This window comes from Bactrocera dorsalis, chromosome 1 (assembly GCF_023373825.1).
Source record: "Bactrocera dorsalis isolate Fly_Bdor chromosome 1, ASM2337382v1, whole genome shotgun sequence".
NCBI lineage: Eukaryota > Metazoa > Arthropoda > Insecta > Diptera > Tephritidae > Bactrocera > Bactrocera dorsalis.
The window spans coordinates 25,283,569-25,300,368 of record NC_064303.1 but is presented as its reverse complement, the minus strand read 5'-3'; the positions used below and the strand labels follow the sequence as shown (position 1 = coordinate 25,300,368).

Below are 16,800 nucleotides of genomic sequence, written 5' to 3'. Positions count from 1 at the left end.
GTTGCATTGGAAACCGGGTGCCGGACCCAAAGTACGGCAGAGGTTTTAGATGGGTCTCGAATCATACCAAGGTGGTTAGTGTGTCCATTCCATTCCCTGCCTGGCATTTTCAGGGCGCTGCTCATAGCATTGATAACATCTGCTATGCTTTTAAGCGCCGTCGCTGTCGTCAGCGAGTACCCTTGTTAAATTTTTACATTGGACGTTCAAAAGCACATTTACAGTTGAGCTGTTCTGACTAGTAGGACTCCAAGCAGAAACGTTTGTCTCTAAATTGTATCAAATGTTAATATAAAAAGTTTCTTTAAAGTTCTTTCCCATGGAACCAAACCATGCAATTCACTTTCCGTTGTAAAAAAATAAAAGGGACTTGTAACTTGAGGTCAATCTGATGAAATTTTATGACTCGTTGACAGTAGCTAAAGTTAGTACTCCAAGAGAACGTTAAACACTTTTAGTCACCTCATTTCCTAGTTAGGTCAAGAGATTTCAACCAAAGTACCGTACTATATTTCTACCCCGCGGGATATGGTAGACATTGGTAAGTAAGAAAGTTAGCACGGCGATGTCTTACGAAAAGTAACAGATCACCCCTTTCGCTTACCACAGGGAGGAAGAATTTTTCGATGCCACAGTTAACGAAGAATTCTTCTTCTTGAGAATTCTTGAGTTCCGAAACTCGACCGAGTTCAACTCGCGCAGGTTTTTTAAATATGCAACGGGACTGATTTTGACTGAGACTGATATTGTAACCGTATATATATATTGCACTCAATGACTCAATGGGGTGCAAAGGGGAACATTTCAAGGTTTCTTAATTTTGGTTTCGTTGATAAAATGGATTAAAGATTGACATATTTTTGACCTACTTATCAGCGTATTATCCAATTATGGAGTATTGACTGCCGGATCCAGGCCTGCTGCCAAGTAATTGGCTTGTTTTCGCAGCCACATTTACTCAATTCGCAGTTTATACGGACATGCTACTTTTACACGGTCACCAAAGTCTCGTCCGGTAACAAACAGCAGGTACCACGTGTAGGTGAGGTTGAAAATTGAATGGTAAAGATCATATATTCGCATTACTACCCCTGATCCATCATGCGTATCTTGGATGAGCAACCAATAATATATGAACTAACTTAAATTACAACACAATAACCCGCCATGATTTGGGGAATTCACTTAGTATATATTGCACTGCAGATATAACTTCAAATAGTTCATTTATATTTTCTTTTGAGGTTAAGTCCAGTAATACAGTAATTAAAAGAATGCTGTAATTATCTATTTTACTAAGAAAGACTTTAATTATTTTCTAATCTTTTGCTTACCTTTATATTTCGCTTATATATGTATCTATTTACTCACCTTAATACTCCTGATACTGTTCTCTTAAAGAAATATTTCTCTTAATCCGTGCCTTCTTCTTACAATTTTTTCTTTCATTTTGCTTCTTTTCAATAATTTTTTCTCCGTTTTCTATTAAAACGCAAGCTTTTGAGCCGCTAAAAGCTTATTTACGGAAAAGAATCGAACAAACAACTCACTTTTTCGCTGAGCGGCCACACAAAGACAGTAAGGTGCTCTTGGTATTGATTACTCGAAATCACTTCGAGTAAAAGTAATTAAAGAAAAATCAGTAGACAACAGTATGAGTGTATTTGCGCTTTTATAATTACGGTTATACTTGAAAAACACCACTTAATTATAACTTCTTCAATGTGTGTGTGTGTGTGTGCAGACTTGACTGCCATACCGGCGAAGTAATCGGGTTTAACAGAGATTTAGTGTTGCTCATCGTTTTAATTAATTACATTGTAGCACCCGTATTGGTTAAGCGAATTTGTCAAAAGAGCACAAGCGGAAAAACAGAGAAAAACCAGCGACTTAAAAGAAATTGTAGCTTTTCGCAGCGCGAAGTCAAAGCAAAAGTATAAAAAAGTCGTGCAGTGAGGCGCCCAGCTGCTGCGTACAATAAAGAAGTGCAACAATGTTGCAGCAACAGCAGTTGTTCGCAGAAAATCGCATGCGACATATAAACAAACTTACAAACAAGCACGATGCACTAGCAGTACTAACCTTACAAGCGAGCATTTGCCGGAGTGTGCGCTGAAATTCGCTTTCGCCTTAATTGACTGCTTCAAACGGCTACACTTTCCGCTCTGCGGATGCTGAACAAAAAGCACTGAATGCGCAAAAACAACAATTTTAAGTGAACTTAGTAAAAGCGTAAGCCAAAAACAACGCTAACGACAACACAACAACAAAACAGCAGAACATTAATAATAAGCAAGTGCAATAAACAGCGAAAGCTTTGCAATACAAAATATTTTTCCAGAAATTTACACAAAAACTACATTTTCGCAACATAATGTGATAAAATCCTATTTCGCTTTTTTACTGCGTCGCCATTCTTTCTTATCTCGACTTTTTTGTTTTTGGTGGTTGAAAAGCGCATTGTGACACTATGTAGTACAGTGTGCTGATTAAAAATAGTTACAAAACTTATTACTGAATATTTTGTAGAATGCTTACACTAGTTTTGTTGAGGAAAGGATCCTACCATTGTGTTTTCCAAAAATGGTTTCCATGAAAGTGGACACCATGGAAAAGAGTGACTGAAATTCCTCGTATTGTCAAATCGAAAATTGAACTTACACGAGATAGCTGATTAGGTTATGTTGGGGTTAAACCGCAATCGCTTATTAAGACGACTAATGTCAATCCCAGCCATTTCATGAAGTTTTCCAAAGGTGTATCTACCGAGATATTTCAATCTTAATCTGGCAAAACGGAAGATGATTTCATCTCGCTTTCTTCATTGCAACTTTGACAAAAGAAAGAATATTTATTCGAACCACATGTAAACCTATTGGACAGTACCCACCCAAAACTGCCGCGGGAAGGGTTTTGCAAAGTCTTCTTGCTGTCTGTTCCGGGCAGTCGAAAAAGTTGTGGCTGATGACCAGTGCTTGCTAAACTCACTGGAGGTCCAAAGGTCGGATGTCAAGAAGACATCGAAGAACCGGCTCGCTTTGAACCAGATGGAATTGAGAAAACTGTGCAATCTCAACAGCTTTACAGTTTCCGACTGTTATCGCACACCTATACAAGTATCTATAATATGGCAGAAGCTTGATGCAGTTTTTTATGATATCAAGGAGTCCTTAATTAGTTTCGAGCACACAGTCAGCGATCTGTGCTGTGAGAGTGAATGCACACCTGTCTAAAGGAAGCCGCACTACAAAGCAGTGCCATCACCTTGACAGCAGCCACCTCCGCTTGAAAGACGGTGCAATGGTTTGGTAATCTGGAACTAGAACTAGTGGTGAGCTCCAGACAAAAGACTCCGCCATATGTTTTCTCTCTTTACTTCGATCCATCCCTATAAAGGCGCATAGCTAAGACTGTAGACATCTCAAAATATTAAATGGATCAAATTTTGTATTAAATATTGGACATGAGAAAGCTGTCGGCTCATTGAGTGCTGTCTTCTCGCTCCGTATAATAAACCGCAACCGTGGGACTACTTTGCACTAGTATTTGAAGGTGTTTAGGTGTTATTAGAGAAAGTTTCTGTGTTGCTACGGGACCATCGATGAAACATGGCTCCACTCTTATACTAAACTAGTTCTAAAACCAACTAAGAATCGAAACTATCACTCAACTAACAATCAGTGAAGGATAATCGAACGTTTTTAAGGGAATGGAAACTTTTCTATTATTCAAGAAGATGGTAGAAGTCTCTACTGACTATGTCGAATTATTAGGTTGAATCGACGACTAATTGCTTGGAAAACTGTTCATTTTTCAAAAGAAAAAAGTGGTATTTGAAGGAGACAATACATCGATTTATAACTCCGCCATTGTAACGGTCAGATACGTCGGATTTGGCCATAAGCTACTGCTCAACCACCTTATTCTTTAGATTTAGTTCCGAGCTGTTTTTTTTTTGTTTTTTGTTGAAAAAATTGTATAAAGTCGCTCCCAGAACAGAATTTTGAGCATAGTGAGGATATTTTCTCACGAATTTGGTTGGGGTTTGCTTGATACCTTCCAATGGAACAACCGCGATGTTCCAGATTAGAACAACGCTGCTGACCCACCACACCTTCCGCTAAGAGACTGTTGGAGTTCTGGAGTCCACACTGTCTTGTCTGGAACAACTAAGTGGAACTAACTCTAAAAAACCAACAAGCATTTATGCCAACTAGCGCAAAAAAAGGCAAGGAACTTTGAAATAAGTAAAAATAATAAAAAGTATGAGATTTAGACCAAGGATAAGACAAAACCTGAATGTCAACTCTACAAATAAAATATAGCTAGCTCCACAACCAAACAGAGACAACGATGTACGACACAAAATATTCTTCACATTCTTACACAGTCCGGTCTATGTAAAGAACCGGGCCTGAATTTTTATCCGGCCAAAAACTGCCAACTGGGCAGCTAAAACAATGTCAGTTAGCTGTTGGTTAACCCACAAAATTAAATATTCTAAGAAGTCCTTTATTTTCCACCATGGTATTTAGTAATTTTAATAGAAAATGTTTGTCATACGCTCTCATTTTTCTTGGTCTAAGAATTATTTTTTCTAATCTCTTTATACATATAATTACACAGAATGGTGTTAACTTATACTGTGTGCCCCTAAAAACATCTAATGGCAGATGCGACTTTTATTTACTTAAAGAATTTATATAAATGCATAAAAACATACGAGCTCAGATCTAGTATATACAAACACACACCATAACTTCCTAACGCTCCAATATCACTTTTCTATAACTTCTTCTTCTTACAATTTGTTGTTTCCTTTTCTCTTACAGTACACACACAACTACCGACACGTAATGCTGGTGTCTACGAGAAAACGCAAAAATCGTCGACCGGCGTCGTGCCCTCACCGCGCTCTCCGTGGGTCTTCGCAAATGCTGCAGCACCACAAATGCATTTTAACGCACAGCGACTACTGCACGCGGCAAATACGATTACACTCCTCTACGGCGCATTATCCTTGTTCAAATTCATATCGAATGAGTTGTCCGTCGCCACGCTCACAGCCACGACACTATGGCGAGCGAATATCTGAAGCGAAGCAATGCGACAGCGGCAACAAGCAAGCGACGATGATAAGAGCGTAACAATAACAACAACGAAACGGCGGCGACAACAACAACACATGCTCAAAGTGTGTGGTATTCGGTTGTTGCTCGTGGCAAGTTGGAGTTGGGAATTCATCGTCGCGAGTGCTACTTCGTACCGAAAGTGCGGTATGCGGCATATCTAATACAAACAAATGTATATAAATATACATACATACATTCAGATGTATATTAGTGAAATGTATGTAAGTATAAGTGTATTAAAATTTAATTTATTTGTTTACTTATTTATGCTAATGTGCATGGTACGTTTGAAAGGACAACAGTGCGTATGAGTGATATTTTGTAGAGAGAAACTCAGAAGCACCTTGGGACGCAAACAAGCAACTCTCCCTTTCCAATTACTAGTTACTTCATTGAATCTTAATACATTTAGAAACTGCATAATTATTCATATTATATTTTCATTTGGACGATGATGTGGTGCTTTGCACCTGAATTGCCGTCCTTCTCTTTGAAGGAAATATTTACTTCTTATTCAGATTAGTCCAAATTAACCAATTTATTCACAAATAGTAAAAAAATCAAAACATGGTAAGTTCAATATATTTCCTATTTCAATTAATGTAATTTGTATAAGGTTACTGAATTCCAATTTCAAAAAAAAATATTTTTTGAAGTGGGTCGGCACTGCCATTCCAAATCAATGTATATCAACTTATTTTGTGAAGGTTTTTTGAAGTTGCAAGCCCATTTAAATATATCACATATCCTCTGTGTTGAAGATCGAATAATGGGAAAACCTATGGAAGACTGAATCTGATACGAACGTCATGTATGGTAGTGACTCTCGGCAATGGCTTTACTCCTGTTTATCTCGATATTTCAAACAGATCTTTATCTTGATTTTGATCCATCAATTTGTATATGTAGCTATATGCTATAGTGTAGCCGAGTCGACGATTATGGCAAATTAATTGTTTCTTGAGTAAAGACAGACATGTGCAAAATTTCAGACCAATATCTCAAAATCTGGGTCCCCGTATAAACCGACGAACTTAGCAATATCGACTCAGCTTGTAATGCAAATCACTTATATATTTGAGGTTTATCCAAAAAGTATCGCGAGATTTGAATGTCTTAAGAAATTGTTTATTTATTCATGAATATCTATTCTGTCTCCTTCAAAGCATTCACCCACAGATATATTGGAGTTCTGTTTTTCCAAATCCTTAAAGTACTTAAAAAAGTCTATTTTTAAATGTTCTTCAATTCCTGCTTCGACGCAGTTTTTACCTCTACAATCGTAGGATGTCGTCTTTTCATTATCCTCTTCAATTCTGGGAACAAAAATGGGGGGGGGAATATAGTGGCACAAACAACGTTACACAACGCCATACTACAAAAGCCAATTTTGGTGTTCCACAATTCCAGTTTTTTATGGCAAATTTCTTGGCTCAAATTGCGCATAGCTTGCAGATAGTATTATTTATTAAATATACAACCTTTTGGATTTTTTTATTTCAGTGATTTGACAAAATTGGCAAATACTATTTTCTTCTATTCATTCCTGTTTTCATCTTTTATTGGCGTGCTAGGGCGTCCGGCATGCTTTTTTTCGTTCACATCTTCTTGACCAGGGAGCTTCATCATATACCACAGTCAACGTTCGGAATGCGTCTACACACCCAAATTGTCTCCTTGGCAACACTTGTAGTCTAGTATTTGAAATAATTCTTGGACTTAGATATGAAACAGTGAAACAATTTTCTGTCGATAATCCCGAAACGGTCATAAAAATGTTCACTAATGCACTTAGATCCATCAAACGCCGCTGCAAAGTGGTCTTACCGTTGAGCTTATCGTCCGAACTGAGCAAACACAGCGACTATTGCGGCGACAGCTTTTTTTAAACTCAAAATAGTATTATCCAGTATATTTTGCTTACTGTTCGAGTGTCCAATACTATATATATGGAGATTTGATCAACGAGGCCTCTAATCACGTACTCTTTTAGAAACCCAATGAAATTTAGGAAACTCCTAAATATAGACAACCTCCAAATAGCTAATGCTAACCTCTAAGTAGGAGTACACCCCAAGGAAGCATAGAAAGACTGCCACGCCGTTGGAGAGATCAGATGGAGAAAGGCCTAGCTTCACTTGGTAACTGGAATTAGCGCCAATGCCGAAAAGAAGAAATGACCGGTGCGCTGTTGCTAACTCGGCTATATCCGCGTAAGAGATGTCTATGCCAGTAAAGAAGAAGAGCCTCTAAGTTATTTATTAAATTGTTACTAAAATTTTGCGTTCGGTCCTTCTAGAAAAAAAATACTTTAAAACTACGCACAACATTCAATATTTTACGAAGCAAAAATGTACACAATCTAACATACGAGATCATAAAGGGCACACAAGGTCAAAACAAATGCGCGCCAAGATGCCCTTGCAGCCATCGGCGCTCGATTACGATGCTGCACGATTTTACAGCTGTCAACAGATATTCTCGCCATATCAGCATCTATACACATAGACAACCCTACACATACATATGCAAATAGAGCGCTTCTTCTCATGCACTTGCAAATATTTGAATAGAATAAAAATGCATGGAGCATCTTAGCAGACGTGCATGAATGCTTCCATTTGTCTGTCGTGTTTATATGTCCATTTTGATTATCCTCGTTTACAGTGGAGTCCATACATGTACATAAATTTAAGCATTATATATAAAGAAGAAAGGCAATTTGATATGTCGGAAGTTTGAGTATAATAACGATATTGCTGCTGACACCTATCATCTGATAATAGACCACTACCGAGTATTATGAACTAAAGCATTTTTTTTAGAATTTAGCACCGTTTTGAAGGAAAGGATTTCCAAAGATTTTACAAAAATGAAGAGAAATGAATTGTGCGCAATAAAGATTTAGACCCAATAACTGTAGTTTATTCTTGCTAAAACTCTTCTAAGAACTATCAACAACCTTCTTAAAACTAAAGTAATGAGACTGATTTTATTGCCGCGCTTCTGGTAAACCTATGACCTTGAAATTCCCTTTTTCCTTTTCCGAAAACGAGTCAAAAGGGTGCGCCCAGGCATCGCTCGTAACTGGATCCTTCATCATGGCAACGCACCATGCCACACCGCCCTCAGTGTGTCCTAGTATTTGGCCTCTAAAGGGATCGCCGTGTTGCAACAGCCTTATTCGCCCGACATGTCAACCTGTGCTTTTTTTTCCTAAAACAAAATCGGTGGTCAAAGGAATCCATTTTGAGTCGATTACGGACATCCAGGCGGCCGTGACGAGGGTACTTGCGGACATCCCAGTCGAAGCGTTCCAGAAATGTTACGAAGCATGGAAAACGCGCTGGAATCGCCGTATAGCTGCCCAAGAGGACTGCTTTGAAAGGGATGGCAGAGTTGGAGAATAATTTTCAAATATACGGTTTTTATGGAATCAGTCTCATTACTTAATTGTCTTACCTCGTATCTACGTGTATATAGTATTGTCTCAAGATAGACATATTTGACAAACTCAAATCCGACTAAAGTATGAACAGATGCTAATTATTAAGCTTCAAGATTTTTTCTTCAATATTCTAGATTTGGCTTGCCTGCTTGTTGTTCTTTCAGTGTATAAAATCGTACCCTTATTTATATATGTACTAGTATCACTCTTGCCAGCTTTTATATCTTCAATTGAGTCAAAACGTTGTCCTTGGAGTAGTCATGTGAATTTTCTGAATAGCCAGAAGTTTCACGAAGGTAAATCTAGCTAATGCGGTGGTTGCAGCACGATATTAGTTGAGATGGTGCATTATCGCACTTCTTTGTTCAATAAATTTAGACGAATGCAGGTGCTGTGTTTTCTGTTCATTATTGACAATACCAGACCGCCGATACCAGACCACTTCGCGATATGAGCTGCCATAAAAAACTTATCATTCAAATCAAGTCCTTGCATAGAATTTTTTTTTATTTGTCCAAAGCAATTCTGGAATGTCCAAACTTATTGTTCAGGTGGAACTTGTACAGCATACCTACAGCAGTCATATAAACTAAAAGTAAAAGTCAATTAAAGTATTGAAGTTTGAATAATTTCATTTGAGATATCGTCTCACTGCAGTAAGGGCCACCTTAAAATTAATTCCAGCTTGTTTTTCAAATACAAATTTTCATTTTCCTTATTTGACGCTTATCCCTTGAGTATTTGTTATTTCTCTTTCATGTTTTTTCTATATTTTTGCCATTTCTTTCGTTTGTTATTTTTGTCAACCAAAAATTATTGCATTTCATGCATAATCTCCGACATACTCGTGTATGCGTTCGTATTCGCATTCGCTTTCGCCTTGGAATTGCGCAGCGTCCACACTTCCTTGCTGCTCACTTTGCTCACAGCAAATCTTTGTTTCCCGCTTTCTTCCCCGCAGCTTTCACTTACCCGCATTTGTACTCGATGTTCTGTTTGTTTACTATTTTTCGGGTAATTGAAAAATGAGCTTGAAAAATTTCCTGTAATAAACTATTCCAATGGCTTTCGCCACACTATCTTTCGCCGTTCAGCTGTGTCCTTGTCTCGAATATACTCAGCGTACAACAAACATGCAAATATGCTTGAAATCACAACACATACTCAAGCCCCCCACCCCCGCCTCTTACATTTGTATTTGTACAATCATTTAAGCGCTCACACACACACAGACATACAAGCCAGTTTACATCTGTTTTTAGTGTGTCTGCGGTAATCTGCAATCCGTTTGTCAGCGTATACATCTGTATAGCTTTGAAGCGTCGCATTTGTTCACGCGCATACACGCATGTCCTTCGATATCCTTTAGTGGCTTTTTGTGCGCATCAGTTGCCACTTTAGTAGTGTTGCTGTTGTTGTTGGTTTTTATATCTAGCTGCGAAACTTAATCTGCTTGTTTGTGCGCGCTCACAAAATGTATTTATACAAAGTGATATATACATATATACGTGTGTATGTGTGTGTGTGTGTGGCCTGTGAAAGGATATGTGGTACGCGAATTTACTAAATGTACATCGTAAAATAAAATTTCAGCAAATCCACAAAAATTGATTAAGCTCCATTCATTCACTCATTCATTCAACTATATGTTTATACATTTATTCATTTATTTTGGTATCAGCACACTTTAATCACTGTGGTGTTTAAAGGATTTGGGTATTAACTTGAAACAATTGCTGGTTATTAATTTAAATAGAAATACACTTTATTACAATGTGCATGGCAGACTCGATTATATAGAAATTCATTTGAAGTCGCACAAATTATTGTTTTAAACAATATGCTATGATAAACATATTTTGATAATATTCAATCTCTCGACCCCCTTGCAGAAATTATTGTATTGAAAATATAATCATAACAAATTTTCCCTCATGTCTATTGACAATAAATTGGGACAGTCGGTTTTCACAAGCTTCTCTTTAGGCGATTATTAACCATCAAATTCTCCAAAGACATGAACAGATTGTAATCACTTGTTGTCAGATGCGTACAATACGTTGGCTGCATAAGATATTCTTGCCATCAAGAGTGTCATGTGGAAGCTGGATAATAAATGATTCCCTACCAATCCCTCAAAACATGCATATGATAAACCTTACTAGCTCGTTGGCCGCAGGTGCATCTCAAATGGACCCGTCATCATGGCACGATAACGGTCCTCATTGACGGTTATGTTCTCACCACCATAATTTTTGAAGAAATATGGACCGATGATTCCTCCGGTCTACAAATCACACCAAACCATTGCCTTTTTCTGAATTAAATGGCAGCTCTTGAATCACTTCAAGTTGCTCTTCGTCCTAAATACGGCAATTTTGGTTGGTTATCTACCCATGCCAGAAATACTTAGGCCTTAACGCTAAACGAAATTTGGCTCGAAAACGCCGAATCTTCTTGGATCTTTTCAAAAGCCCATAGAGCGAAGACGAGTTAACATCAGCGTTTCTTCTTTTCTCAACTTCCTTCGGCGGGTACTGCGTTGAATACTTTCAGAGCTGGAATGTTTTCATCCATTCGGACGACATGATCTAGACAGCGTAGCCGCTGTCTTTCAATTCGCTAAACTATGTCCATGTCGTCGTATGTATATTTCATATAGCCAACGCGCAAAGGATCATAAATCTTTCGCAGACCTTTTCTCTCGAAAACTCGCAACGTCGACTCACCAGTTGTTGTCATCGTCCAAGCCTCAGCACCATATAGGAGGACGGAAATAATGAGTGACTTATAGAGCTTGGTTTTTGTTCGTCGAGAGAGGACTGTTAGCAAGAGTAATCCTGCGTTGAATGTCAAGAAATTCTCACTGGTCAATCGATAAAGATAGCAGATTCTAACGCACCAGTCGACATATAGATGTCGTCACCAAGGAGCGCTAGATTCAACCTTGTATACTCTGCTATGCTCCGTTAGTCTCCGTATTTTTTCGTAGAATTTTCGAGCATTACTCCTGTCGGCCAGCTTGTCAAGCTCTTCGTACTCACGCATTTCGGCTTCTTTCTTTTTCTGTCTGCATATGCGTCTCGCTTCCCTCTTCAACTCTCGGTATCTATCCCATCTCGCATATGATAGACAGTCTGTCTTCTCTTCACTGCGACAGGGCATTCCTCATCGTACCAGCTGTCGTTTTGCATTTTCCGAAAACCAATGATACAGTTCCATTATACCGTGTTGCTGACGAATGCTCTCAGAGAGCAGTAGTGCAAGTCGAGTAGAAAATCGTTCCACTATGATTGCAGTTTCTCGACGCGAATTTTCCTTGTTTGTGGACGTGCCTTTTTTGCTGCACAGAGGCGGGTGCATATCTTGGCTGCCACCAGATAGTGGTCTGTCTAAAAAACTGAAGACGCTTTTTCCATATATCACATCATGATCGACCTGGTTGGTTGCTTTTGATCCGGAGACAGCCAGGTCACTTATCCAAGGCTATTTTCTTATTTTCATTGGTAGAGTTTTTTGCGTAGCGGGTCCCAAGCCCAGCGCACAACCCTGGGTAGGGATGGCCCGCCTTGTCATTTAAGCTCTCCTTTAGTTTTTTGATTCAGTGAGATATTTAGGACTTGTCCTAGACATGGTAGAAAGCTTTTATGGAAGCCTAATATCGAAGATAGAGGAAAAAAGACCAATTGCCTTGTACTACTGCAGAGATGCTATTGAGAAAAGGTGAAGTCTCTAACCGTAAGTAGTCCTCTACGACACCATAGTCTAATCCATTATGTAATATAGAGTCTTTGTTTGTGGCGCCTTGAAAAAAAACCCCTCATCACCTTGGGTGTTGCCCTAAGGCCAACTCTAACCATGATACTTAGTGCCATTTTGCATATAGTGCCCTTAGATATCGCCAGAAAATATGTGAACACAAAAGTTCCTATCAGACTCAGAGAATCTGGATTTATAAATTAACAATTATCTGAACATTCGGAAATTTTCACACACTTTGACTTAGTACCAAATTATTTGGATTCTGAAGCCGTCAAACCAACTCTGGGCGCTTTTTCTCTGGGTAGAAGCCGTTGTGCTTCTTTATGGATCGGCCAGAGCTTTGTAGAAGGTTGGTGGACGGATATATTGTCAGGAACTCTTAATCATCTTTAGTTTCAGACTTCCTGACTATTAAAGAGTTTTTTCAAGCATTAAGAAAGCAGGAGATTTCTTTCTCCGGTGTGCAGACTCATTCAGAGAAATGACTATACACTCTGATAGCAAAGTGGCGATACTAGCTTTGAGCTCACTAAAAGTGCATTCAGGCCACAGCGGAGTCGCAGACAAATTTAAATCTGATAAGCTCCCAAGGAAGGATACTCTAGCTCTACTATCAACAGAATGGGAAGGGCGAGGACTCTCCGCTCCTCCTGTGTTCTAATAATAGACAGCACCAGGCTTGGCCAACGCTCTTCGCATCGGTTCATGCGCTGTCTCAATATCCTTTTGGCCCAAGATCCATCGCAAGGAAACCAGTTAACTCTTTGACATCAGTAAGGGTAGCCTTTCCCTGGTTATGAGGGTCTGTTCTGTAAGGTTAAGAACCTTACTCGTCGCCAGCTGCAGAAGCTGCATAGAAAAAAAAACTAGGTGAAATAGTCTCAACACTTCCTTCTTGATTATCCCGCGTTTACGAGTTTAAGACTTACACAGTTGGCAGCTCACACTTTTATATGTCTCACGGAACTGGTGGGAATAGAAATAAAAGGCCACGGCAATTTTTTATTGGACACAATGCTCTTTATTACTAATCAATAAGTTTGAATTACAGGATCTTTAGATCAGCCATCTTACCTGACCTATATGAACATTGTGACGAAAAAGCATCCGGAAAGGAAATTGTGCTTAAATGATATTTCAAATGTAATGTGCTGAGTTGGTAGGAACGTTCTTAATAGCTATGCCAAATATGAGAGCGATATGTCAACCGGTTTGTTTACGTAAATGCTTAAGTCGGTACACCTCAGTAGTGCAATTTTTCCAGTGAATAAAAATATCGCACAAAAGAATTTGTCTCCGATTTTGTATTCAGATCGAGAAATTATTGAAGACATGCTACGTTCTGGACGACCTTCGACCTCTTCAACTGAGGAAAATATTAAAAAAGTGAAGGATGTGTGAAAATCGTCAGACAGGTGTTAGAAATATGACAAGGGAGCTCGATATCTCTCGCGAGTCCGTTCGAATGATTTTGGCGGATATTTTGAGAATAAATTCTTACTCCACTCGTCCCAAAAATCCTGAATTTGTTTCCAAAAAGTACCGTTACCACATTCATGGGGAGCCTTATAACTGCCGATGAGACATGGGTTTATGAGTTTGACATGCAAACAAGTCAACAATCATCGGAATGGAACCCGTTTTCAGTCGATCGAAGAGATAAAACAAAATTCGCTGAAGGAGCTGAAGGCCATCCCAAAAAGTGCTTATGAAAAGTGTTTCGAGGACTGGAAAAATCGTTGGCATAAGTGTATTACATCTGGTGGGGATTACTTTGAAGCGAAAAATTAAAAAAAAAACCTATTTAGTAACGGCACCATGCCCATTTTCTAGAATGTTTTGTAGTCACACCTGCCCAGTTCCCACTAGGATTCCTTGTTTGAATTGTCACTTTTATGACTACATTTATGGTTTAGTTACAACTCTCGTTTAATGCCATTTTTAGGCTGGAGTGCTGCGATTTGTGGCACTGGGGAGATTAGTACGAGTACCTTACAGCAACATAAGAAAAAAATACGTACAAAATAAATTATTTTTCATTTTTTTTACTTTTTAAGGAGCACCTTAATAAGCATATTCACAGTGTAATCTAGATTTCTCTGAAAAATATTAATTATTAACACAGCATAGCTCGAATGCTCTTTTTCCAGACGAACGACTTGAAATGCTTGTGTGTAGATATATATTCCATATGTTTGCTTGCATTAAGCCAGCATATTTCGCTTAATTTTCACAAACATTCCAAGCATTATTACATCGGCATTAAAAATTAACCAAGCATATAATGATGCACTTCGCATGCGAATAATATAAATTATTAAATATAATTAAATTAATTAACTGATTTTAATTAGCTGACAATGTCATATGCACGCACACTTAGATGGATCGCTGAGCACAAAGCGAGAAAAAATTGCTGAAAAAAGGCATAAATCAAATGTGTGTTTGTGGGTGTGCGCTCACCATACGCTAGACCGCAGTGTGGTGGCTGATAAGCGCAGATTTGAAAAAAAAAATAAAAATCGAAAAAAATAAAAATCACAAAAAATAAAAGTTGAAAAAATACTAGCATTGTAAACAATAGCTAATTCATTATGCATCAATACATATAAATCTAGAGCGTTATATAATTGAATTAAATTAACCACGCTTTTTCATGCGTTTATGCAGCTAACAAAACAATCGAGAAATACTCAAACTAATAACTAAAGCATAATTAATATTGATGATAAATAATGATTGTTTCAATTGCAGGTGAACTGACTTGAAAAAACAACAACAAAAACAATATCACGGAATTACAAAAATAACAAGAATTATACGTATTAGCAGTTAAGAGCAAACATATACACACACACATACACATATGTAAGTATAATACGAAATAAGCATAAGTTAATATTTAATGTTAAGATTTAAGTTGAAATCACATACATATAGAGATACATACAAACACTCACATAAGTAACGCAATATCATCAAATGCATATGTGTGTTATAATCATTATATTAAATAAAGTCTTCCGATACATATGTACATACACATACACAAACATTTACATAGCACTTAAGTAAGTACAGTATTTAAGCAGCAAGAAAATTAAACATAGTACATACCTACATAAGCATATATATGTATAGTGGTAAGCAAATATACACACATACCACAAGCTATAAACTATTTCCATTCATATTCTAAAACAAACACAACAAAAACAAAAACATATAACAGTGCAAACGCTTATTTTCAGTGGCAGTTTTTGAAATTATTTTTTCAGCCTTAATCTGCACTCGCAAAACATTTTATTTTGGCTTAAATCTCCGGCTGCAATTTTCAGTTGTCTCCCTTAATAGTTATTTATTTTATTACAATTTCTTTTTAACCCGTTTGTAATCGCTTTAGCTGCTTGTGGTATTTATTTGAATATAATTCGTTTCAAATTTATTGAAGCTTTTTATATAACAGATAATAAATATAATATAAAGAGATGAAAAAAACAAACAAAAAAATAAAGAGATAAATAAATAAAATTAACGGTACTTAAAAACCCTCGTTATAAGCAAGCAATGCCAACAGCTTTTATACTGTAGGTATATTTATAAATATTTGAGCAAATTTTTTCCAAAAAAATACGAAAAAAAAAATATTGAAGAAAAAAAATTTAAATATTAGAATGAAAATGTAATGAAACAAATTGTTTTCTTTTTTCCTAAATTTTCGATTTCACTCGTGTTATTTTTTTTCATCAAAATTATACTAAATACCTGCCAAACAGTACAGCAAAGGAAAGGGTATTTTTTTAGACATGTGTTTTTCATGAAGATTAAAACACATATATGTAGTTTAGTATGTCATAGAAAAATAATTTAGATTTTTTATTTCAATAAGAATTGCATTTTGACCAAGCGTAACCGCTGTAGCTGACTTGAATAAGTTCTAGTCGTAAGTTCAAATTTTCCACCACTTATTGCAGCAATTGCAGCCGAATATCAGCAGCGTCAAATATTCTCTTTCAGAGCGTCAATCGTCTCAGGCTTATCTGCGTGAAATATATCCTCCACATAACCTCACCAAAATATAGTACAGCGCGTGTCAAATTGCACCACCATGGAGTCCACGCCACAGGCCACGATGTCAGATTTTAAACTCAAAAAAAGTTTCATTAAAAAAATAGATTATTTCAATGTCTGAATGGCATATAAGGCCATGCTGTTGGAACGAAATGTCGCCTTTATGTACATCCCCCAATTTTGGCACGAAAAAATCCTTAGTCACAGCGTCCTCCATTAACTGAAACATTGTGGTAGGTTTCATTTTTTAAGAAATTTGGACCATTTATTCTCTCTGCGCCTTTAGTAAACCAAACAGTGATATTTTTAAGATTGTGAATTATTATCACTCGAAATACGATAATTTGGTTAATTAACGAACCCATTCAACTAAAAGTTAGATTCAAC

The 16,800-nt window shown here is 37.4% G+C and overlaps 1 protein-coding gene across 5 annotated transcripts in view; it reads left to right on the top strand.

The window, feature by feature from the left end:
* The window catches only part of LOC105224785 (lachesin), a 212,562-nt gene extending 196,584 nt beyond the window's left edge, over positions 1-15,978 (top strand). For 4 of the 5 annotated variants that reach the window (XR_007421412.1, XR_007421414.1, XR_007421408.1 and 1 more), the window contains 2 exons: positions 4,833-5,353; positions 15,097-15,978. Coding sequence is in view for 1 of the 5 variants with exons in the window: in XM_049446851.1 (XP_049302808.1) it covers positions 4,833-5,095 (263 nt within the window). In the remaining 4 variants the exon portion in view is untranslated. Of the gene's footprint in view, positions 1-4,832; positions 5,437-15,096 lie in introns of those variants that run through there. The other variant, XM_049446851.1, reaches the window with a different exon arrangement.
* Positions 15,979-16,800: the final 822 nt, after the last annotated feature.